The sequence below is a fragment of the Mastigoproctus giganteus genome, chromosome 3 (assembly GCF_048544385.1).
Source record: "Mastigoproctus giganteus isolate SK-2022 chromosome 3, ASM4854438v1, whole genome shotgun sequence".
Classification (NCBI taxonomy): domain Eukaryota; kingdom Metazoa; phylum Arthropoda; class Arachnida; order Uropygi; family Thelyphonidae; genus Mastigoproctus; species Mastigoproctus giganteus.
In genome coordinates, this window is record NC_143577.1 from 255,492,278 (window position 1) to 255,519,331 (window position 27,054).

The 27,054-nt window shown below is 36.5% G+C and overlaps 1 protein-coding gene across 1 annotated transcript in view; it reads right to left on the reverse strand.

The window, feature by feature from the left end:
- Chc (clathrin heavy chain) overlaps positions 1–27,054 on the reverse strand; it is a 496,589-nt gene that overhangs the window by 417,121 nt on the left and 52,414 nt on the right. Inside the window, exon 3 of the mRNA XM_090369802.1 lies at positions 18,549–18,698. Within this exon, the coding sequence (XP_090225928.1) occupies positions 18,549–18,698 (150 nt within the window). The remainder of the gene's footprint in view (positions 1–18,548; positions 18,699–27,054) is intronic.

Below are 27,054 nucleotides of genomic sequence, written 5' to 3' on the forward strand. Positions count from 1 at the left end.
CCAAAAAAAAAACTAATTTCACCCATCCACTTGCTCCAAATGTTTGTCTAGTTTTGCCTTGAATCTATTTAAGCTATCATATCAACTTCTATAATGACAGATGGAAGTTTGTTACAGCAATCAACCAAACAGTACTGACTAAAGGCAAATGTCTGCATATCTATCCTACAGCTGTCTTTCCTCAATTTGAATATATGCCCCTCTGGAGAACATCCTGAGCAAGAATTCCACCGCCATTGAGCATGCTCAAACCAGTCAAGGATTTATACACCACAATCAGATCACCTCGCAAGTGACTAGTCTCCAGACACTAATTTGCAAAAGTTAAAGACTTTCTTCTTAAAGGCAACCCTTTATTCCATTCACTAATCTTGTTGCCATTACCTGCACTTGCTCCAGTAGTTCTACATCCTTCCTAAAATGAGGCCTCCAGACATGTATACAGTACTCAAGGTGTGGTCTGACCATTGCCTTATACAAGAAGATAATCACCTCCTTATCCCTACGAGAAAAATTCCTGTATACCATTGATAAGACACTACTACTCTACCGTCTGCACTGCTCAGAAAACTTAATATCTGCCGGCACAATTACCCCCAGGTAATTGTGCAAGCAGGTATTATTCATTTACCACTGTCAGTATAGTACCACACAGTTGATATGTTACTCTGTGGTTCATTCCCCTCCCTAAATAACTTCTCATGTGTGAAAGTAGATGCAAAATACTCATTTAGTTTGTTAGCTAACTGAGCAGGATCATCAACAGTTGAACCATCGATATCCAGTGGACAAATCTGATTCATCCCCTTTCTTCTGGAGTTTACACAAGTAAACAACTCTTTACTGTTTTTCTTTACATCCTTTGCCAAAGATTTCTCATAATCTGCCTTTGCCTGCCTAACCTCCTTTGTAACTTGGTTACAGACCAGCTTATATCTATCATAGGCTTCCATCATCATCATCAGCCCTTTTCAATCCACTGCAGGATGAAGGCCTCTCTAGCAACTTTCCAGTTCCTTCTGTTTTAAGCACTGGACATCCATTTACTACCCACAAACTCATGAATTTCATCTATCCATCTCCGCCTTTGTCTTCCAGGTTTTCTTCTAGCTCCTCTTGGATACCATTCTGCTATTTTCTTAGTCCATCTGTCATCATGTCTTCGAGCTATGTGTCCTGCCCAAGACCATTTTAGTTCTTTAGTTTTGATAAGAATGTCCTTTACTTGAGTTTGCTGCCTAATCCATGTGTTTCTCTTCTTATCTAACAGTCTAATTCCCAATATGATTCGTTCCATTCTTCGCTGTGTAGTTCTCAGCTTCTCTTCCATTCTTTTGGTGAGTGCCCAAGTTTCACTTCCATAAGTCATGGTGGGGAGTATACATTGGTTCATTATTTTACGTTTCAGACAAACTGGGATATTGCTCTTCAGTATGTGACTATATTTCCTGAATGCTATCCATCCAAAATTTATTCTTCTCTTGACTTCCAGCCATTTATTATTACAGCTAATAACTTGTCCCAGATAAGTATATGACTCCACCTTTTCAATTACTGCTCCTTCAATCATTATTTCCCTTTCTGTGGCATACTTGTTCATCATTACTTTTGTTTTAGCCATATTCATCTTTAGTCCAAAATCCTTACTAGCTGTGCATAACTGATTAAGATTTTCCTCTAATTCTTTGGGATCATGGCTTATGACCACAATGTCATCTGCAAATCGTAAATGGTTCAGGTACTCTCCGTTCACATTGACTCCTTTCTGCGACCGTCTAATCTTCTGAAAGCTTCCTCAAGGGCAGCAGTAAACAGCTTCGGAGATGTGTCTCCTTGTCGAACTCCTTTCTCAATTTTAAATTTCTACTGTCTTTGTCTAGTCTAATAAAGGAGGTAGCTCTCTCGTATATTTTCTTCAAAATCATAATATATGGGGTAACCATGCCTTGTCTTTCCAGTGCCCGAAACATTGCCTTATGCTGTATGGAGTCAAATGCCTTTTCATAATCCACAAATGCCAGGCATAATGGTGTTTTATATTCATTTGCTTTCTCCATTAGCTGTGATATTACGTAAAGGTGATCCATAGTTGAGAATCCTGTCCTAAAGCCAGCTTGCTCTTTCGGTTGATTCTCATCAAGTATTCTTTCTAATCTGTTAGTAATGACCCTTGTGAACAACTTGTAGATGTGGGATAACAAGCTAATTGGTCTATAATTTCCAATTTCTGATTTATCTCCTTTCCTATGCAGCAAAACATTATTGCATTATTCCACTGCTTAGGTATCACACCTTTTCTAATGCACTTTGTGAAGAGCCTTGCCAGTTTTTGTGTTATGTCTCTTCCTCCCAATTTTAACAACTCTACAGTAACTTCATCTTCCCCCGGGGCTTTCTGATTCTTCATTTTGTTCAGTGCATGTTCTACCTCATCAGGAAGAATATTGGGTATGTCGTATGTGTTGCTACTTTGCAATCCATCTTCCCCAATGCTGGCATCATTCCCCTGCTCCTTGTATAATTCTCTATAGTAGTCTTCTGCTATTTGAATTATGCCTTCTCTGCTGTTTATAAGTACACCATCGCTATTTTTCAGTTTCAGTATCATTTGTCTTTCTGTATTACTGCTCATGGCTGCTGATTTAAATCCTTTGTTTTCCCTTAATGCTTGTTCTACTTTTCTTGTGTTAAATCTTCTTATGTCCTGTCTGAGTCTCTTTCTAATGGCTTTGCATAACTCAGTATACTCAATTTTCTCCCTGTCAGTGTTTTTCTTGCTTTTCATTTGTCGTCTTAGGTTCATCATGACAAGTGTTTCTTGACTAATTTTTTCTTCTCTGGATTTCTTTTTCCCTATAGGTTTCTTGGGCTTTATCACTTCCAGAAAGTTGTAATATTCCTCGTCGATATCTTGGTCCTCAGCAGTCTGCAGAAGCTCATACTTGTTCTTAAGTTCCAGTACATACTGCTTTTTCTCCTCTTCTGTTATCTCGAAGACCTTTGTATTATTTACTCGAGTCAGTTTTTTCCTTTCCTACATCAAGTGTACATCTTACCATTCTGTGATCACTTCCAACATTTACCTTATTCAGGACGGTAACATCATTCACAATATATCTTCTGTTAGTGAGGATGAAGTCTATTTCATTAGTAGTTAATGCATTTGGAGTCTTCCATGTCCACTTTCTATTCACCCTTTTCTTGAAAAAAGTGTTCATTACTGACAGTCCTTGAGATTCTGCAAATTCCACAAGTCTTTCACCAATTCCAAAATTTCCTATAGTTCCCCTTTCTGCGCTGTTTTGTCTTTTTCCAACCTTAGCATTGAAGTCCCCCATAATAATAGTGTAGTGGGTTTTCTGCTCATCTAGAAGACTCAATTTCGGTGTACATTTCTTCAACCTCTTCATCATCATGGCTCGATGTTGGTGCATAAATCATTATAATCTTTAGCTTGTATCTCTTAGAAATCTTGAGTATTAGTCTTGACACTCTTGGTGATATACTTTTGAATTCCAAAATGTTGTTTTTAAAATCTTTATGGACCAGAAACCCAACTCCACCTTCACTCCTTTCACTGTTTCCATTGGTTGGCGTACAGCAGATTTCCACTTGATAAACTTATAAGTGATTCATTTCTTCTTCTTGTTTCAGCCAAACCGATGATATTCCAACCGATGATAGGCTTCCATGTCACCCATTAATTTATATGTATCCCAAGCATTTTTCTTCTCTGCCACATCATTAGTTCATCTGACATCCATTTAGGCCCAAACCTTGAACAATATTACTTAGTTGGTATGCAAAGCCTAGTAGCTTCCAAGATATCCCAACAATATCTGCCTTTGATGTTTTGACCAACACCTCAAACTCAAGTTTATTTACCAAGCTCCTAGCATTGGTGTACACGCAAGCATACATGCACCTGTTCCTATTCTTAGCTATCCTAACACAGCCGATGTGTTTACTTGTACTGCAATGACTCCCAACCCTCTCTGAAATACCCTGCATCTTGTTTATTCACTAAGTTAATACTCTACCAGAGATAATACACTGAAAATGAGAAAAATCTATGCAAAAATTTGCAATTTAATCCTGCTTCAAACATGCAGGCACCTAGAATATTTTGCACACCAGTGATTTTTATGAATATACTTTTCCAATAAAAAAAAAAAAGGATTAAAAAGTTTGATCCCATATTAAAATTTAAACTGACATAATTCTAAGAGATATTTCAGTATTTAGAGGGATGGGGGAAATTAAATAGCATGCCTGCGGAATTAAATCCAAAACTTCATGAGAGAAATCAGTAAAACTAAAACAACAAAAAAAAAAAAAATACATAAAATACAGGATGTCAGTTAAATTATGAAATAAACAGAAATGCAACAAACACAGAAGTATATACGTCTGCTCCAGCCTGAAATGGATGGAGAGAACTAGAACAGAATTCTGGTTAATCATGCGTATCAGTAATGCCATGCACATACTTGGTTATAAAAAAAAAATAAAAAAGGATATTTTTGCAAATTAAATGGTTTATTGATTAATACCCAAAGATGAAAAAAAGCATTTCCTACACAAGGCAAGTCAATTAACTAAATATTTTAACTGATGTCAATGTTTCAGATCTACTCTGAAAGCCATGAGTTAGGGTTGAATTTCAAAGTGTCTTGAATTCTGCCCAGACACGATAGGAGGGAGTATTTGATGAGAGACTTGTCGATCAATAAGGCCGTGGAGAGATTGTGCAAGGCTCAAGGTGTAGAATTTTTCTCAACCTGGTCTGTGCTTGTTAACAGGAGAGACTGTTTCTACAGGGATGGGATACACTTAAATAGAAAGGGTGCAAGAATATTTGCTGATGCTATCAAGGCAGAGTTAGGTGGGTCGGAAAACTGATAGCTTGGGGGGGATACTATAATAGACTAACAGTAGCTGCCAGCAGAGGTGAAAGTGATTCTTGCACTGCTTCTATTGAAATGCAATTGAGCAGCAGCCTGGAAAGCAAAGCAATGAGGATTTCCAGGACTGCTGGAAGTCATAGTGGAACAAGTAAATACGTGGCTGTGTTAGGGTAACTAAGAGTACAAACAGGTGCATGTTTACTTGCATGTACACCAATGCTAGGAGTATAGTTAATAAATTTGATGAGCTTGAAGTGTTAATCGACATCAAAGGCAGATATTGTTGGGATATTAGAGAAGTGGTGTCACACAGACATAAGCAGTGCAGAATTGGAATTTGGGGAGAACAATGTGTACAGAAAGAATAGACAGGACAGGAAGGGAGGAGGAATTATGCTGTTAGTTAAGAAACACATTAAAATCTAAGGAAGTGCATCCAATTGACGTTGGTGGACAATGCAATGTTGAGGCTGTTTGGTGTGACATAAGCACTGGGAAAGGAAAAATGAGAGTAGGTGTGTGTTATAGGCCTAATGAATCCGATGCATATAATGAGCAGTTGTGGAGAGAAATAGTAGGCCAGTAAATCAGAGTATCTTATAATGGGGGATTTTAATTTCCCAGAGATTGACTGGAATTTGTGGGTTTGTCACTCACACACTAGCAAGGCTTTTGTGGATTTATTGGATGATTGTTTTCTACAGAAGCATGTTTGGGAGGCAACTAGAGGGAGTAATACTCTTGATCTGTTTATCAGTAGTGATTCTTCATGCATCAAGAATCTGCAGATAAAGGAAACACTAGGTGGTAGTGATCACAGTGTGTTGAAGTGGGATTTACTCAAAGAAGTAACTACCATCAAGGGTAAAGGAAAGGGTTTGTGCTTTCGTAAAGGTGACTAAGGTGGTCTGAGACAGTATTTAAATTCTATACAGTGAAACCAACTGATGTTACCAACAGCAAATTCAAAATGGGAAGCATTCAAAGAATTAATCTTGGAATGCTACTAGGTTTTTCATACCAAAAAAGAAATATTGTTCAAGATTTAGGCCTAACTGGATGTCAGATGAACTAATTAGACATGTGACAGAGAAGAAAAATGAATGGGATACATATAGATTAACATGAGACACAGAATCCTATGATAGATATAAGCTGGTCTGCAACAAAGTTACAAAGGAGGTTAAGCAGGCAAAGGCAGATTACAAGAAATCTTTGGCAAAGGAAGCAAAAAAAAAAAAAAGTTCTTTACTTATGTAAACTCTAGAAGGAATGGGATAAATCAGATAGGTCCACTTGATATCGATGGCTCAACTGTTGATGATCCTGCTCAGGTAGATAACAAACTAAATGAATATTTTGCATCGACACATGACGAGTTACTCAGGGAGGGGAATGCCAGAGGTGTATTCAACTCTGGCAGTAAGCTAGATAATCTTGTAATAACTAAGAGTAAAGTGGAGGAGAAATTGTTGAAGATAAACACAAGAAAGGCACCTGGGGTGGATGGAATCTATCCAGTTATATTGAAGGAGGCAGCAAAGGAAGTAAGCAACCCCTTAGCCATAATTATGAGAGCTTCCCTCGACTCATGAGAAGTACCCATGGAGTGGAGATGTGCAAATGTGACCCCAATCCACAAAGGAGGATCAAAGGGAGACACGGGTAATTACAGACCTGTTAGTGTAACTACTGTTCCAGGGAAATTAATAGAGCCACTGGTTAAAGAAGCATTGCAGGATCATCTAGACAAGACTTCAGTTACAGCGCGGACACAGCATGGGTTTGTTAATGGGAAGTCATGTCTGACTAATTTGATTGGCTACTATGACGTAGACACAAAGGAACTGGATGCAAAGAATAACTTTGATATCATATATTTGGATCTTAGAAAAGCCTTTGATACTGTTGCACATGGAAGACTGCTGCACAAATTGGAGTAGTGTGGCATAGGAGGAAACTTGCTGATAACGATAAAGGGATGGTAAGTGGGTGAAGACAGAGTGGTAATCAATGGATACTGCTCTTTGTGGACTAATGTTATCAGTGGAGTCCCTCACGGTTCAGTGTTGGGTACATTGTCATTTTCTGTATTTATAAATGATATTGATATATCAGGCTTAATGTCCAAGTTTTCAGACCACACAAAGGTTGGCATGGTTGTTAATGATACTAATGACAGTACACTGCTGCAACAGGATCTAGAAAAGTTGAGCAGATGGGCTGAGAGGTGGCAAATGAAGTTTAACATTGACATATGTAAAGTACTACATATGTGAAGCAGTAATCCCAGAGTAACGTATCAACTCTGTCGTATCACACTGACAGTGATATAGAATGAAAAGGACCTGGGGGTAATTGTGCAGACAGATATGAAGTTTTCTGAGCAGTGCAGACTGTCTACAAGAGTAGCTCATGGTGTCTTCTCAATGATATACAGGAATTTTTCAAGCAGGGATAAGGAGTGCTATTGAGTACTGTATACAGGTCTAGAGGCCTCATTTTAAGAAGGATGTAGAGCTGTTGGAATGAGTACAGAGAAGGGCAACAAGATTAGTGAATGGAACAAAGGGTTATTCTTACGAAGAAAGGATTAAGTTTTGCAAATTACAGTGTCTGGAGACTAGGCACCAGCGAGGTGATCTGATCTGATAAAGGTTTATAAAGCCCTGAATGGTTTGAGCATGCTCAATGCGGATGGGATTCTTCCTCTTGCTCAGAATAATCGCCTGAGAGGGCATAAATTTAAATTGAGGAAAGACTGTTGTAGGACAGATGTGCGGAAGTTTGCTTTTACCAGCGGGTGGTTGATTGCTGGAACAAACTTCCATCTGTCGTTGTAGATAGCTTAAATAGATCCAAGGCAGAACGACAAACATTTTGTGCGAGTGGATGGGTGAAATAAGGGTTTTTTTTTTTTTTTTTTGGCTGATGCTATATAAGATTGCTTTCTTGCATCACGTGCCTTTGCTAATGCTAATTCCATTCTCAAAATAAGGTGCCATATTGTAGAGGCAACTGCACTTGGAGACAGGTTCCAAGGGCACTAATAACTTGTTTGAGTCCAACTGTCTCTAGAATATAGCAACATGTCTTAAGAATGGAATCCCAGAACAAATCCAAAACTATGACAATTGCAATTTTAGTTAACTGAGTACATATTTGTATAGGAAATATGTTTTCCACCTCTGGGCATCAAATTAATAAGCCATTTTATTTATACTTGAAGCATCTTTTTATTTGTGAAATTTAATTATTAATTCCACAAAATACCTTTCAAATAATATATACATAGCATATTTTATCAAATAAAGGTTTTAAAACCAAACATTTTGGTTTTAAAACTTTCCATTTTCAGCTAGATACAATTAACTGAATTATAACAGATTTATTTCAAATTTAGGATAAAAAATTCCCTTTATAAATGTTCTAATATCCAGTGAAAGGGGGGAAAAAAAATTGTACATTACTTGCCTCTTCTGTCTAGGCATTCTGTTTAAAAAAGAAAAAAAGCCAGCTTATTCATTTGCAGTGAGAATAATGGTTTTGTGGCTTTAATTTCCTTTCATTATAAGGATGAAGTAAAGCTGAGTAATCCCCACATCCTACAGAAAACAAGCACTGCCAATTCTAACCATTAGCAGACTTGACAATATCTGTCATTCTTCATAGAATATGAAAATACAGATCTGAAGTTTTTACCTCCAATAAGTGAATAGTTTCAGATCACAAATACTGAACTGACTGATACATAACAGTAAACTGAATTTGAACTTGGCTAATTCAATCGATGAATAATTCCCTCCCATTTGGTTGTATTTCCATAGATTATATCACCACAAGATTTGTCATTGACTGACATGGGTCAATTAATGACTTTTTTTTTTTCATCTGACTCAAGACTTCTAACTTTTGTAGAGCTCTAGAGGAATGGAAGCATCTGCTGTACTACAGACTGATTTATGAAGATCAGAGACAACAAATGAAGTCCATCACACAAGTATTTGATACAGGCCAAAAGGAAAAACTGCTTAAAGGTTCTACCATATTCCAGTATTTCAAGAATATGACTGAGCTTTATTTAGTTAACGGCAACCACCCCTTAATACCTCTAACAACTGAGACAAACTTCAGTGTTAATAATTGATTAGGAGAACCTGCTGAGCTCACTGTCATAATTACAAAACTGCATTAGCACTTCTTTCTAAACAGTCTAGATAGCAGTAAATATCCAACAAATTCACCCACGTTAAGATGAAAGCATGCAGCCAATCCCTTTCACCACACAAATTAATCAGGTGACAAAGACAACCTATTAGCATCACTTAATCACCTCTTTTAATGCCCACGTTACTCCAATTTTTAGGCATACCATAACACTACTTGTCTTCAAAGTTAATAAAGGAGCATATTCACTTCAAAAGCTACTTGGTGCATACTTGGTATTTATTGCTTTTCATACTTATGTCAAGTGAACTGACATGACCAGCAATACATAATGTATACTTTGCTTACTGCCATCTACATAAATCATAGGTAAAGCAGCAATGTTAAAGGTTGTCATCTCTTCTTTCCCCTCTATCTATATCCACTAACTGCTGTTTTGGTTCTTCTACTTCATGTTTTTTGCTATTTGAGAATCAAGAAAGATATTTTTTAACCACATACCTATATGCTTATATGGATCAGAGGAGGATTATGTTCTATGATAAGCTAGATAGTATGAATAAGAGCTGTAATACTCAATACGTTCTATGTTGATATTAATATTTGTAAAATTATTTGTAACTAATTAATTTAAAAAAAAAAAAAAAAAAAAAAACTCTTATTGACTTTTTCATTCACTTCCTGTCTCTTCAGTTGTAAATTATTTATATTTTACTCTAATGTAAGTTGTCGATTTTTTCGTTTTAATTTCTGGAGAGTATTATACGGAAGTGTTCTACGTACTATATTGAGGTAAACTCATTATTTTACAAAAAGTTATATGATAAACATAAGCATTCAGTATATGACAACACTCTTCACTCAAATGTTAGCTCAATTTCAGCATTTATTTTTATACACTGCACATTGTTCTTATGCTTGTTTGTTTGGTTACACATCCTACTACTTGAAACTGAAAAATCACATCTATACACTGTCTAGAAAGCAAACTTATTGCCATTTCAAGATTTTATAATGTTAAAAGTATCTTGCATATATCTTCTTAAATGCTGCATCATATTTATTTAGCATCTTATCGACGATGCACTTAAATCAAATTTTGCAAAGCACAAATGCATTGTGGACACACCACAAAATTGTTTAATTTTACATCAAACACAGATTATACCTGATACCTAATTTTGCATGTCCCACATATTTTTGCAATATAGACTAGTACCTTTTAGCCAATTTGTAAACTAGAAATTATGAAACTTCACGTACAGATTGTTTTAAAAATCACAAGTTTAATGGCAAGGGATAGTTTGCTTTTTGTGTGTGGGTGCAGGTGGGAAAAAAATGTAGAAAAAAAAAAAAAAAAAATGTTAGGATGGTGCATTGTGAATCCAGTGTTTCAATCATGTGTGTTCTCATGAAAAGTACATCATAAAAGCTAGTTTCCAACTGAAATTAAGTTGTGGAGCAGGTCATCTTACCAATTAATGACCTGTTCCACCTAGAAATATATTTTTTAATTTAATACAATAAAATTTCTAATTTGAAGTTTAATGGACCAAACTGTTTATGATTTAAACAGGTTCAAAATACTCATATACAATAAGAACATTGTTATTAAAGAGAAATTTTTGTCACTCTCATTAATACTGTAAAGAATCTTAATTTTTCATTTAAAGTATTAAGAATATCTGGATCATTGTGGTAGACATTTGTTGAATAGATAATTAACATTAACTTAGTCAGTATTGAAAAAGACTAATTGCATTATGAATAAATTCAATTAATTTCTCACACATAACATATTGCTAAGTTTTGTTTTGGCTGTCATTACTTGTCATACAGCCTACAAGAAATAACTGCTGTTATTTTTCATGTATAATTGTACATATCTAGTAAAGAGAAAATATCCACATTTTTGAAATTGTGCTGAGTGATTTACTTGCAATTCGTGCAAAAAAGGTAACATTTTTTTTTTGTACTGTACTCAGTGACCTTGGTAACACACACACAGACTGCGTTTTCATATTACAGTTATTCAGCATGTGAACCAGTGACCAGTTTGTTGTCATTTTAGAATAACTGAAAAGTGTATATTTGATTACCTGAAAAATTTTACCTTGGTTATGTGATTAAATGATTTTTTTTCAATGTGTAAAAAAGTTTCTATTTATGAAGCTTAATCACAGAGCCTGCATGAAAGGAAGAGTTTACATGGGCCTGCACACTAAAATAAAGCATAAAAAAATAAATAAAAATTATGCCAGCTTGAAGGACATTAGCATTTTCCAATTGGAACATGGAGGCATAACAATTTATCTTTCATCTTTAAACTTGGCTTGGGAAAGGAGTATTGGAAATAAGAGGAAAACTCTTGAAGAAATAGGAGCTTTCCTTTCAGAAGCTACTTCCATAATTGTAATCAAACATATTTTTCCAGCTATACCCACACACACACAGCATTTTCTCTCTTCACTCTCTCAGCTGTTTATGTAAGTCAAACTGGTTTGGTTCATGAAAGAAATCCGTGGCCACTTATTTGGCTGTAATTTCCAAGAGAAGTCTGCACAAGTTAAAGTTCACCTAGTAAGTGACAGTGCTAAAAACAAAGAATGTTACCTTTTTGCACTGATTATAAACATTAAACAGCAAATAATATCCTAAAATATGGATATGCTATTTAATTCTTTAGCAGAGAAGTGCAATTATATACAAATAGCATGGGCTTTTTTTTTTTTTAAGATTACAGCTCGTGTACATAGAATCATATAATTACTATCATGGTAAAAAAAAAAAAAAAAAAAAAAAAAAACTCTGCAATGTTTATTATGTGCAAGATTTTTTTTTATCTTCCATTGCAAAAGTATTTTTTCTAAAAAATACATTCACTGTTATTCTCTTTCGTGTTGTGTGTGTGTGATGTGCAGAAGACGTACTGGATCTTCACTGTGAAGTTATGCAGTTTGTATCATTAGTGATAAGTGTATTTTAATTTCATTAGCATAAACAAAATGGATTATGCAAATGCCTGTGGCATGACTTAGATGTATGGAAATTCCTTGTATTTATACATGAAGGCTTGAGGTAGTAGAGTGTTCAAGGGCGAGAGTGCAGCAACACATGCTCTTTGAGTGAATCTTAGTCCAAGCCTGCAACACTGCTAAATACGGTTAACGACTGTATTCATGATTTACTCTACACTACTCTGACCTGGTGGTCCCGCAAGATTATAAACAAAGTTTTGGGGAAGTGGACAGAAATGTAAAATTTAAAGATGACACACACACACACTACAGCAAAGTTTTGTTATAGTCCTAATCTATATTTCACTGTAGTTGATTTTAGCAGTCTTTTCAAATTAAACCTGCTAATCACAAGTTCAATATTCACAACAAGCCCAATTTGAATTTCATTGTAAACATTTTAAAATATCTGTAGTAAAAATATATTACTAATGTTAAAATTGTATCATTAGTCATGGAATCCTCTTTGCTTTGATATAATCCTATATCAAAGTAATACATAATATAACATAATATATCGTATATAAGGATTATATTATATCCTTACTTTAATATAGAATAATATCAAAGTAAAGAGGATATACTGTACTGTGATCCCATATATGAAAGGTATTGAAACCACATGGAGGGTTGAAGTTTGAAAAAAAAAAAAACGGCTGACAACACTGGACTTTAATTTTCAGGAAGCATGCAAGAAAAGTTGTTCTAAAAAAACAGGAGTAAAAGGGATGATGATTAAGAAGAGGAAAACATTAATTCAGTGAGTATGAGTTTGAGCTGTGGACTAGTAATTATTTTCAGTGTTCTGAAGAAATAATAGTAATATCACCGTTTGTTTTTTTATTATTACTCATTTTTCGGCTGGTAAAGAAAACTAACATCTAGTTTTTTTTTTTAGCTGCAGAAACTAGAGACCACAAACAAATGGTTCGGAAATGCTGGTTTAGGTAATAGATGAAAGTTTAGAGTGGAATAAGAATTTGATTGAACATCGAGCCATGATGATGAAGAAATGTACACCGAAATAGTCTTCTAGGTGAGCAGAAAACCCACTACACAATTATTATGGGGGACTCCAATGCTAAGGTTGGAAAAAGACAAAACAGCACAGAAAGGGGAACTATAGGAAATTTTGGAATTGGTGAAAGAAATGAAAGAGGTGAAAGACTTGTGGAATTTGCAGAATCTCAAGGATTGTCAGTAATGAACACTTTGTTCAAGAAAAGGGTGAACAGAAAGTGGACATGGAAGAGTCCAAATGGATTAACAACTAACAAAATCGACTTCATCCTCACTAACAGAAGATATCATGAATGATGTTACCATCCTGAATAAGGTAAATTTTGGAAGTGATCACAGAATGATAAGATGTACACTTGATATAGATGTAGGAAAGGAAAGGAAAAAACTGACTCGAGTAAATAATACAAAGGTCTTTGAGATAACAGAAGAGGAGAAAAAGCAGTTTGTACTGGAACTTAACAAGTTTGAGCTTCTGCAGACTGCTCAGGACCAAGATATCGACGAGGAATATTACAACTTTCTGAAAGTCATAAAGCCCAAGAAACCTATAGCAGAAAAGAAATCCAAAGAAGAAAAAATTAGTCAAGAAACACTTATGATGAACTGAAGGTGACAAATGAAGAGCAATATAAACAATGACAAGGAGAAAATTGAGTACACTGAGTTATGCAAAGCCATTAGAAAGAGACTCAGAGAGGACAATTTAACACAAGAAAAGTAGAACAAGCATTAAGAGAAAACAAAGGACTTAAATCAACAGCCATGAGCTAATACAGAAAGAAATATACTGAAGAATAGCGATGGTGTACTTATAAATAGCAGAGAAGGCATAATTCAAATAGCAGAAGACTACTATAGAGAATTATACAAGGAGCGAGAGAATGATGCCAGCAGTGGGGAAGATGAATCGCAAAATAGCAACACATACGACATATCCGATATTCTTCCTGATGAGGTAGATGCGTTGAAGAAAATGAAGAATCAGAAAGCCCCGAGGGAAGATGAAGTTACTGTAGAGTTGTTAAAATTAGAAGAGATGGCAAGGCTCTTCACAAAATGCATTAGAAAACGTGTGACGCCTAAGCAGTGGAATAATGCAACCATAGTTTTTTTTTTTTTTTTTTTATGTAAGGAGATAAATCAGAAATTGGAAATTATAGCCCAATTAGCTTGTTATCCCACATCTACAAGTTGTTCACAAGGGTCATTACTAACAGATTAGAAAGAATACTTAATGAGAATCAACCGAAAGAGCAAGCTGGCTTTAGAACAGGATTGTCAATTATGGATCACCTTCACGTAATATCACAGCTAATGGAGAAAGCAAACAAATATAAAACACCATTATGCCTGGCATTTGTGGATTATAAAAAAGCATTTGACTCCATACAGCATAAAGCAACGTTTCGGGCACTGGAAAGACAAGGCATAGATACCCCATATATTATGATTTTGAAGAAAATATGAAAACGCTACCTCCTTTATTGGACTAGACAAAGAGAGTAGGAAATTTAAAATCGAGAAAGGAGTTCGACAAGGATATGGGATAATGCATGGGATACATACAAATTAATGGGTGACATGGAAGCCTATGATAGATATAAGTTGGTCTGTAACCAAGTCACAAAGGAGATTAGGCAGGCAAAGGCAGACTACGAAAAATCCTTGGCAAAGGATGCAAAGAAAAACAGAAAAGAGTTCTTTACATATTTAAACTCAAGAAGGAAAGGGATGAATCAGATTGGTCCACTGGATATTGATGGTTCAACAGTTGAGGATCCTGCTCAGGTGGCTAACAATCTAAACAAGTATTTTGCATCTACATTCACGCATGAGGAGTTATTCAGGAAGTAGAATGATGTAGGTAAAGTAAACACTGGCAGGGAGCTGGATGATTTTGTAATAACTGAGAGGAAAGTGGAGGAGAGATTGTTGAGGATAAACATAAAAAAGGCACCTGGGGTGGATGGGATCTATCCAGTTATATTAAAGGAGGCAGCAAAGGAAATAAGCAAACCCCTAGCCATAATTATGAGAGCTTCTTTGGACTCAGGGGAGGTACCCATAAACTGGAGATGTGCAAATGTAACCCCAATTCACAAAGGAGGATCAAAGGCTGACACAAGTAATTATAGACCTTTTAGTTTAACTTCTGTTCCAGGTAAATTAATGGAGGCACAGGTTAAAGAAGCACTGCAGGATCATCTAGACAAGAATTCAGTTATAGCTCAGACGCAGCATGGTTTTGTTAAGGGGAGGTCTTGCCTGACCAATTTGATTGGATACTATGATGTAGTCACAAAAGAACTGGATGCAGGGAATAACTTTGATATTATATATTTGGATCTTAGAAAGGCTTTTGATACTGTTGCACATGGAAGACTGCTGCACAAATTGGAGCAGTGTGGCATTGGAGGCAAATTGCTGCTATGGATAAGGGGATGGCTGAGTGGCAGAAGACAGAGTGGTAATCAATGGACGCTGCTCAACGTGGACTAATGTTATTAGTGGAGTTCCTCAGGGTTCAGTGTTGGGTCCGTTGTTGTTTTCGGTGTTTATGAATGATATTGACGATGGGATATCAAGTTTAATGTCCAAGTTTGCAGATGATACAAAGGTTGGCAGGGTTGTTAAGGACACTACTGATGCTATGCTGCTGCAACAGGATCTGGAAAGGTTGAACAGATGGGCTAAGAGGTGGCAAATGAAGTTTAACATTGACAAATGTAAAGTACTACATATGGGAAACAGTAACCCCAGAGCAACGTATCAACTCTGCGGTACTACACTGACAGTGGTGGAGAATGAAAAGGACCTGGGGGTAATTGTGCAGGCAGATATGAAGTTCTCTGAGCAGTGCAGACGAGCTGCAAGAGTAGCTCATGGTGTCTTGTCAATGATATACAGGAATTTTTCTAGCAGGGATAAGGAGGTGATTATTCCCTTGTATAAGGCAATGGTTAGGCCATATCTTGAGTACTGTATACAGGTCTGGAGGCCTCATTTCAAGAACGATGTAGAGCTGCTGGAACGGGTACAGAGAAGGGCAACAAGATTAGTGAATGGAACAAAGGGTTGCTCTTACGAAGAAAGGCTTAAGTTTTGCAAATTACAGAGTCTGGAGACTAGGCACCGGCGAGGTGATCTGATAGAGGTGTATAAGGCTTTGAATGGTTTGAGCATGCTCAATGCCAATGGGATTCTTCATCTTGCTCAGAATAATCACCTCAGAGGGCATAAATTCAAATTGAGGAAGGACGGATGTCGGATAGATGTGCGGAAATTTGCCTTTGGCCAGCGGGTGGTTGGTTGGTGGAACCGACTTCCATCACTTGTTGAAGTTGATAGCCTAAACAAATTTAAAGCTCAACTGGACAGGTATTTCAAACGAACGGAGGGGTGAAATGGGAGTGGTGGGTGTTTTTTTTTTTTTTTTTGGCTGATGCTGAATAAGCTTGCTTTCTTGCATCATATGCCTCTGCTAATGCTAAGGAGACAATATCTCTGAAACTGTTTACTGCTGCCCTTGAGGAAGCTTTCAGAAGATTAGACTGGTTTCAGAAAGGAGTCAATGTGAATGGAGAGTACTTTAACCATTTACAGATGACATTGTGGTCATAAGCCATGATCCCAAAGAATTAGAGGAAAATCTAAATCAGTTATGCACAGTTAGTAAGGATTTTGGACTAAAGATGTTGTTGTTTGGTTTTTAGGAGCATTAGCAACTAAGGCCATATTGCTCCGGGTATATGCGGTGGTCATTCCCTGACCTTTCCGCATCCTCCGTATTTGGTGGTGACGGGCCCAAACCCCGGTCTAATCAAGAAGTGTGTGCTACGCGCTGCTGCTCCTGCCTACCTGGCTACAGAGGCGCCAGGAGTAAAGATAAATATGGCTAAAACAAAAGTAATGATGAACAAGTATGCCACAGAAAGGGGATATAATGAATGAAGGAGCAGTAATTGAAAAGGTGGAGTCATATACTTATCTGGGACAAGTTATTAGCTGTAATAATGATAAATAGCTGGAAGTCAAGAGAAGAATAAATTTTTGGATGGATAGCATTCAGGAAATATAGTCACATACTGAAGAGCAATATCCCAGTTTGTCTGAAACGTAAAATAATGAACCAATGTATACTCCCCAACATGACATGGAAGTGAAACTTGGGCACTCACCAAAAGAATGGAAGAGAAGCTGAGAACTACACAGCGAAGAATGGAACAAATTATATTGGGAATCAGACTGTTAGATAAGGAGAGAAACACATGGATTAGGCAGCAAACTTAAGTAAAGGACATTCTTATCAAAACTAAAGAACTAAAATGGTCTTGGGCAGGACACATAGCTCGAAGACATGACAGATGGGCTAAGAAAATAACAGAATGGTACCCACGAGGAGTTAGAAGAAAACCTGGCAGACAATGGTGGAGATGGATAGATGAAATTTATGAGTTTGTGGGTAGTAAATGGATGGCCATGGCACAAAACAGAAGAAACTGGAAAGTTGGTGGAGAGGCTTTCATCCTACAGTGGATTGAAAATGGCTGATGATGATGATGATGAAGAATTTGATCCCGACAAGAAAAATTCGAGCGACACAATCTGAGCAAAAATTAAGATCAGAAAATTGAAATAGTGGTCCAACCCAAGAAATGAAGGACCAGAAATCATGTTGCTCATCTCGTTTTGGGCTGTTGTGACTGCAAATGACCATGGGCCAGAGGCTCCAGTGAAAAAGATAATATCACCAAGTTGCAACTAGAAGATAACTAATATTAACAGTATGAAATGATCGCTCATGAGAAAAAGTTCAAAATGATTAGGTCTGCACTTAGGACTGTGTGGTATTCTAGGAAGTAAACTGAAGATGGTGTACAAGCATTATTAAGAAGTTCTGAAATACCTAACAGCAGGATCAGTGCAACTAGAAAATAAAATCAAGCTGTATTTGTAAGCATTAAAAGAATCAATTTATCTGTTAGAAAGGTCAAAATGGAGAAAGTGCAGTTTAAAGTTTGATCAAGTGCAAGGAGAATCTTGTTTTCATTAATCAATTAAATTATTTTGTTGTTTTTGACTCTCTCAGTTGATACAAAGTAGAAACATATTCAATGCATTAATGGATAATTTTGCTCTGAAAATACTAGCAGAAAACAATTAGTTGTAAGAGAGTCAATGCAATACAAGTGCCTTCCCATTACATCAGCTTGCCTATACTAGGTTTTGTCAATATAAACAGAAAATTTAGTTGAATGCCTGCTCAACAAAAGTAAGCTTCTTAAAAACTAACTTTAATCACATAAACAAATATTTTTAAATTCAGTGTCCTATGTTTTATTATAAACCACCTTACAACTTAATATTCAAAGTTCAATAGAAATTTCTCTCCAAATAATTTTAACAATGATAAAAATTGCACAGTAAAATTTACCTTCCATACTCCAGTGAAACACAGCAGTTTCTGTCACTAAAGCAATGGTGTTAACATTTATCCATTTCCAAAACACTACATCTTCATTCATCGTATGGGCTTTCATCTTGCTCTTCATCTCAATATTAAAAATCTGCAGTGTCCTTATAGCTGAAAAACATCACATACAAAAAATTAAGAGGTACAAATTAAAATAAATTTAGTAACTTAAAACCTAAATTAGGGTTAAAGGATTATGCAAGAGCATAAGACTAACCTTTTCACAGGTGCAAACACTTTCTTGGATGGATTAAAGGGGAAGTAAGGGAGGAGAGGGTTTTTTTTTTTTATGAAAACCCCAAACACAAGAGGTATTAGAGCCTATAGTACTTCGTACAGTGCTTCGGTTGGAGGTTGAGAAGACGAAAGAAGATATTTGTTGACATTAGACTAACTTCTGTCGACTGTAATTTTCAGGAAATACGTATGATGGAAGGTTGTTCCAGAAAACGGCATTTGAATGAATAAACAAGGAATATGAAAAGTTGGTTACGTGAATTTGAAGTTTGACAGTAAATCGATGTTGGCTGGTGGCAGCATGTATTCGGACTGTTTTGAAAGAGAGCGAGAATTATAGAAGCCAATTCAGAAGAACAGTGCCCATGGAAGTACCTATAGAAAAGGCATGCAGCAGAAACAGAACATTATGAGACAACAAGTGGATGGGGGAGGGAGGGGGGGGAGAGAGACTGTTAGAGGAGTAATCAATTAACCTAACTGCCCTCTTCTGAATGGAATCTAGAAGCCTGAGAGAGGTTTTGGGGACACCTCTTTTGAGTAATCCCCAAAAGAGATTTGTCACTTTTTTTAGGAACTGGCTGGATATGATTTTATTCATTCAACTGCCGTTTTCTGGAACAACCTTCCTTCATACGTATTTCCTGAAAATTACAATCTACAGAAGTTCAAGTCCAATGTTAACAAATATCTTCTTTAGTCTTCTCAACCTCCAATCCAAGCACGGTCCTAAGTACTATAGGTTCTAATACCTCTCGTGTTTGGGGTTCACATTAAAAAAAAAAAAAGCAAATTTCCAAGCAGACACCGTTGGAAAAACACCTCTGAAATAAGAAAGTGAAAAAAGCGGCAAAAAACAGGAGTAAGTTCAGGAGCACAGGTTTTGAGAACAAGCGGAGAAATACCATCAGGACCTGGAGCTTTCTTAGAATCAAGATTCGTCAAAATCCTTCTGACATCCTTATGATGGAAGACCACAGGAGGCATTGAATGGAGCCTGTGGGAATGGCGGGAGGTGTTTTACTAAGATCATTAATACATGAGCTGGAAGAAAAATGGGATGTTAGCAAGTCAGCTTTATCCTTGGTTGAAGTGACAACAGAACCATCTGGTTTTGACAGAGGTGAGAGCAGAGATGGGCAAAAGTTGCAGCCGATAGCTCTGGCAAGAGACCAGAATTCTCAGCTACCATTAGAGCAAGAAGCAAGTTTTCTACTCTTAGCCTGTTCAAAATCTAGTTAGGACTGGTTAATAACTGCTTTACAATTGTTGCAAGCTAGGGTGTAGGCAGAAAATGAAACTGAAGAATTGGAAACAAGACAATTACGATACGCAACATTCTTCTCTTGAACAGCCTTAGCACATTTATTAGAAAACCAAGGTTTAGATAGAGGACGAGATTTTAAAGTAGAGTGTGGAATAAAGGATTCCATTCCTAAAAGAATAATTTCAATGCCACGATCTGAGCAAACGTTGACATCAGAAGTTTTGAAACAGTAATCAGACCAAGGAAAAGTAATCTCACAGGTCATCCCATTTTGCATTCTTGTAATGCCAAACAATGAAGTTGGGAATAGCCATGAGAAAAAGGAGAAGAGAATCACCAAGTTGTGATCTGAGGTGCCATAAAGGACCACTCACTTCATTGTTTGTGAGAAAAAGATCAAGTGTGTTGGCTGTATGGTTAGGATTGTCCGGTATTCTTATAGGTAAATGAACAATCTGTGTAAGGTCATTAGTAATTGCAAAAGTATCAGCACCTCGACCAGCTGGGTCAGTGTGACTAGAAAATGGAAGCCAGCTGGAGTTGTGAACATTAAAATCACCAAGGAAAATTACCTCACTGTTAGGAAAGTTGGACTGGAGAAAGTAAAATTGCAAAGAGGAGGTCAAAGACCTCCAAGTGATTAGTGGAGTTGGGAGAATGGTAGAGCCTACAGATGAATTTGATACAATGAGGAAGAGAGATTTTAAGCCAGATAAGATCGAAAAGAGGAGATTACAAATTAGCACAGGGAATATCGGAACAGACATATGCACAAATACCACCTTTGAGGTGAAAGGAATCATGCTGCAAATAATTTGGGCAACTGAGATGAGCAGTAGTTGAATCAACCGATAACTGAGATTCTGTCATAAAAAGTACATGGTGGTTTGGCAGACTGCAAGTGGAAATAGACAATTAGATACGTTATAGAATTTGGAAATGGACATCCTTGAGATTAGAATTGAGACCACATATATTTGTGAAATGAACTAGGAAGTGTTTGGTAGAGTTAGATCTTTTCGCAAATAAGCTTACTCTATTAGTTTGACAATTCATGGTGTATTGAATAGTAAGCAAAAGTGGGAGGGACATACTGTATGAAGTAATGAAATTTTTGGATATGGCATACATATGGTAAGAATATACCCAGATCCTTGACATAACATGGCCTCGACAATGCCTGCCCCCCTAATGGCCTTCTATCAGAAGACAACAGGAAGAACTGAATGGAATGTAAGTATTAGCAGAGGCATAAGATGCAAGAAAGAAAGTTTATATAGCATCAGCCAAAAAAAAAAAAACTTCCCATTTCACTCATCCTTTCCCTCCAAATTTTTGTCTAGTTCTGCCTTGAACTTATAAGTTGCTGATCTCCACTACAACAGATGTAAGTTTGTTCCAAATATATACCTCACACTGGCTAAAGGCAAATTTCCACACATTCATTCTACAATTGTCTTTCCTCAATTGAAATTTATTGAAATCATGTGAGTAATCAGAGCAAGAATCCCATTAGCATTGAGCTTGCTCAAACCTTTCAAGGCCTTATACACTTCAATTAGATCACTTCGCAGGTGCCTAAGTCTCCAGAAGCTGAAATTTGCAGAACTTAAGCCTTTCTTGGGAACACCAACACTTTGTTCCACTCACCAATCTTGTCCTTCTCTGTACTTGTTCCAACAGCTCTACATCTCTTCTAAAATGAGGCCTCCAGACCCGTATACAGTACTCAAGGTGTGGCCTGACCATTGCCTTATACAAGGGAATAATCACCCCCTATCCCTGCTAGCACAATTCCTGTATATCACTGACAAGGCACCATGGGCTACTCTTGCAGCCTTTCTGCACTGTTCAGAAAACTTCATATCTGACTGCACAATTACCTCAGGTCCTTTTCATTCTTCACTACCCTGAGTGTAGTACCACCTAGTTGATATGTTACTCTGGGGTTACTGCTACCCATATGCAGTACTTTACATTTATCAATGTAAAACTTCAGTTGCCACCTCTCAGCCCATCTGCTCAACTTTTCCAGATCCTGTTGCAATAGCATACTATCATTACTGTCATTAACAACCCTACCAACCTTCATATCGTCTGCAAACAGACATTAATCCTGATATACATTCATAATTATCATTGATAAATACCAAAAACAACAATTGGCCCAACACCAAACCCTGAGGGACTCCACTAATAACATTAATCCATGAAGAGCAGTGTCCATTGATAACCAGTCTTCTCCCACTCAACCATCCTTTTATCCATTGTAGTAACGTGACCTTAATGCTATACTGCTCCAATTTGTACAGTAGTCTTCCATATGCCACAGCATTAGCATTAGTAGAGGCATTTGATGCAAGAAAGCAAGCTTATGCAGCATCAGCCAAAAAAAAGAGAAAAAAAAAAACCCACTTCCACTTCACCCCTCTGTTCGTTCAAAATACCTGTCCAGCTGAGCCTTAAACTTATTTAGGCTATCAACCTCCACCACAAGGGATGGCAGTCTGTTCCACCAACCAACCACCCGCTGACTAAAGGAAAATTTCCGCACGTCTATCCTACATCTGTCTTTCCTCAATTTGAATTTATGCCCTCTCAGGTGATTTTTCTGAGCTAGAGGAAGAATCCCATCAGCATTGAGCATGCTTAAACCATTCAAGGCTTTATACACCTCTATCAGATCACCTCGCTGGTGCCTAGTCTCCAGACACTGTAATTTGCAAAACTTAAGCCTTTCTTCGTAAGAGCACCCCTTTGTTCCATTCACTAATCTTGTTGCCCTTCTCTGTACTCGTTCCAGCAGCTCTACATCCTTCTTGAAATGAGGCCTCCAGACCTGTATACAGTACTCTAGGTGTGGCCTGACCATTGCCTTATACAATGGAATAATCACCTCCTTATCCCTGCTGGAAAAATTCCTGTATATCATTGACAATACTCCATGAGCTACTCTTGCAGCCCGTCTGCACTGCTCAGAGAACTTCATATCTGCCTGCACAATCACCCCCAAGTCCCTTTCATTCTCTACCACTGTCAGTGTAGTACCACAGAGTTGATATGTTGCTCTGGGGTTGCTGTTTCCCATGTGTAGTACTTTACATTTGTCAATGTTAAACTTCATTTGCCACCTCTCAGCCCATCTGCTCAACCTTTCCAGATCCTGTTGCAGCAGCATAGTGTCAGTAGTGTCCTTGACAACCCTGCCAACCTTTGTATCATCTGCAAACTTGGACATTAAGCTTGATATACCATCATCAATATCATTTATAAATACAGAAAACAATAATGGACCCAACACTGAGCCCTGAGGGACTCCACTAATAACATTAGTCCATGATGAGCAGTGTCCATTGATTACCACTCTGTCTTCTCCCCCTCAACCACCCCTTTACCCATAGCAGCAATTTGCCTCCAATGTCACACTGCTCCAATTTGTGTAGCAGTCTTCCATGTGCAACAGTATCAAAAGCCTTTCTAAGATCCAAGTATATAATATCAAAGTTATTCCCTGCATCCAGTTCTTTTGTGACTGCATCATAGTATCCAATCAAGTTGGTCAGGCAAGACTTCCCCTTAACAAAACCATGCTGTGTCTGAGCTATAACTGAAGTCTTGTCTAAATGATCCTGCAGTGCTTCTTTAACCAGTGCCTCCATTAATTTTCCTGGCACAGAAGTTAAGCTCACAGGTCTATAATTACTTGTGTCAGCCTTTGATCCTCCTTTGTGAATTGGGGTCACATTTGCACATTTCCAGTCTATGGGTACCTCCCCTGAGTCCAAGGAAGCTCTCATAATTATGGCTAAGGGTTTGCTTACTTCCTTTGCTGCCTCCTTTAATATAACTGGATAGATCCCATCCACCCCGGGTGCCTTTCTTGTGTTTATCTTCAACAGTTTCTCCTCCACTTTACTCCCAGTTATTTCAAGATTCTGTAGCTTACTGCTAGAGTTGAATACACCTCTGGCATTCCCCTTGCTGAATAACTCCTCATGTGTGAATGTCAATGCAAAATATTCATTTAGTTTGTTAGCTACCTGAGCAGGATCATCAACAGTTGACCCATCAATATCAAAAGCTTTCCTAAAATCCAAGTATATGATATCAAAATTATTTTTGATATCATATACTTTGATAATAAAACAATGTATGATTAATATTATTGTAAGAATTATGAAAAGTAGGACACTAATATTTATATACCAAACCTATATTTTTGTAGGCTTCACTAAATAGATAATGCTCCACGGTTATGTATATACATACCACAAAATTGAGGCAATGTTTACAAACAGATTTCTTTACATCATGAGTCTAAATCATTTTCAGTAATTTCTAAGACTTCATCATTCACACTGATATATTCTTTCAGTAATGAAATTAAATCTGTCCTAATTATTTGCCAAACTTATCAGTTCTTGCAATTTATATTTTATTATTTGTTCATCCAACTTCATAGGTATATATTACTCATTTTTTTGCAGTGCATTACCAGGTAAAGAATATTTTATATCTTCAAAAGGTTTTAGTGATAAATAAGTCAAATCAAAAATACAACTCCTTAATTTCTTCAAATCTTTCAATAGTACTATCTAATATCTTGTTAGGCACAATGACTTCAAAGTCTCAAAAAGCACTGTTTCTTTAGACATACTTTCCCCAGACATAGCCTTTCTTTCTCTTATTTTTTCTGGGAAGAAATGTTGAATAATAATATCATTCTCCGGACCATGTTTTTTGATTTTGTTTGTAGCCCAGAAATTATATATTCAGCTACTTTAAATGTAATTCTCTCATTGTATATTTAATAACTCATTCAAAGTGCCATTACTAATTGATGTGCTTTAAGTAAGTCTATACCAACTGTTTGAAGATATTTTGACAAAGGTGTAGTTAATTAGAAAATTCTTAAATAAATGTTGTTATAATAGTCTATTTCAAAAGCACATTTTTGAAAGATCTAGCTTTTGCTCACAAATCAGGTATACTATTTTCTAATATTTTTTTAAAGAAAGAATCACATCAATATAAAGAACTGTTCAGATTGTCATATGAACCCAATATTTTAATAACTGCTGCACCTATCACCACCAGCAAGTTTTACCAATTATTTGTAATCAAAGTATTCTTTTTTCTTTTCACAAGTTGGATTAACACTCTTTCATGGAATTCTCAAAAAAATGCAGCAATTCCAATTATTAAATAGAGGAGATTTATTGCATCACTAATCACTATATTTAATACATGGCTATAAAACCAGACACGAACATTGAGGTGATACAGAAGATAACCAAGTTGAAAAACCAGAATATAGCTTCTCATATTTACAGCCCCATCTGTCACATTGGCAGTACATTTTATAATATCCAGTTATTTTCTATTAGTACAATTTTTTTTAAATTGTTCCAAAAATACCTTTCCAGAAGTACTGAAGATATTTTGACAAAAGTGTACATTTGAAAATTCCTAACTAAATACTGAATAACTAAATGCTGTTATAATAGCATTTAGTTCTTTAACTAAATTTTAAAAGTGCATTTTTGAAAGATCTAGCTTTCTATATTTACTATAGCTGTAATCTTCTCTTGTATGTTTTTCTATTTATCCACATAGCAAATTATCATTGAACACTAGTCCGTCACTGAAATATGAGTTGTGTCCAAATGTACACAAAACATGCCAGCTTCATGTGCAATAGTTATTTATATCATAGATCCAATTGCTACAATAACTTACAAGTGTTTTTCGATATAAAATTTAATAAATTGTCACGGCCTTTGCCACCTGATTTTTGTGCATCTTCACTTCTTTTTTATTACTTTATTTAAATGTATTTTTAATAGCAAATCATATTTGGATAGAAGCAAGAGCAATTCCAAAAAATTTTCATCACATAATTCTGAAAATCAATCGTCTAACATATATGCTGCTTCAGCTGTACTTCCTGTTTAGCTTAAGCCAGTGGTGTCCAACCTTCCATGTACAGGGGCCATATTCAAAGTTATTTGTTATGCAGGCCACACTGGGTAATTCGAGAAAAATTAGTGTTACATTTTCAATGAAGTGTACTGCTCATACACTTTTGCATAGCCACCAAGGTCAAGAAGAAGGTGCTCCATAATTGGAACCCTGGAAGATTTTGATAGCACCTCATATATACAGATGCTTCTAGTCGGGCTATCATACAAAACAGATAAAAGAAACAAAATTCACAACACCAGCACGTGGCTTCAATTCTAACATATTAGCTGCAACGAATGCCACAGTCTTTTAAAATTTGTTTATTTCACTTAATTTAGCATTAAATACATGGTTCTTGAAATAATTAACAAAGTTTAAACTGCTGTTTTAGTTCACTTTCTGCACAGGCCGCATAAAAATTATTCACGGGCCATGTCCAGCCCACAGGTTGGCATAAGCCATTCTTTTTCCAATTAGTTTAATAACATTGACAACTCTTTCCATTACTTTTTTTTTTTAGGAGCATTAGCAACTAAGGCTATATTGCACCGAGAATTCCACCAAATACAGAGGATGCGGAAAGGTCATTCCCTGACCTTTCCGCATCCTCTGTATTTGGTGGTCACGGTCTCGAACCCCGGTCTAATCAAGAAGCGTGTGCTACGCACTGCTGCTCCATTACTTGTCTATTTTTAATTTCATTCTGTCTTGTCTAGAAATGTTCTGAAAATAGCAAGTCTTCAATATCTTTGTCCTCAGAATTTAGAAGGTGAGCATACAGATACTAACTTGCTATTTTCATGTTCACTGATTCTTTGATGGACATGTTTCCAGTCTTTCATGCAATTTATAAATACATTTGTTTCAAATTCCTTGCTGTAAGCCAAACATTGTAAAATAGAGCATTTTTTGGATTATTATAAAGTAAGCAATAATGCTCAGTCATTTTTTCTTCTAAAATTATTTTTTGATGAAAAGAGCAGATAATTATTTTGAAAT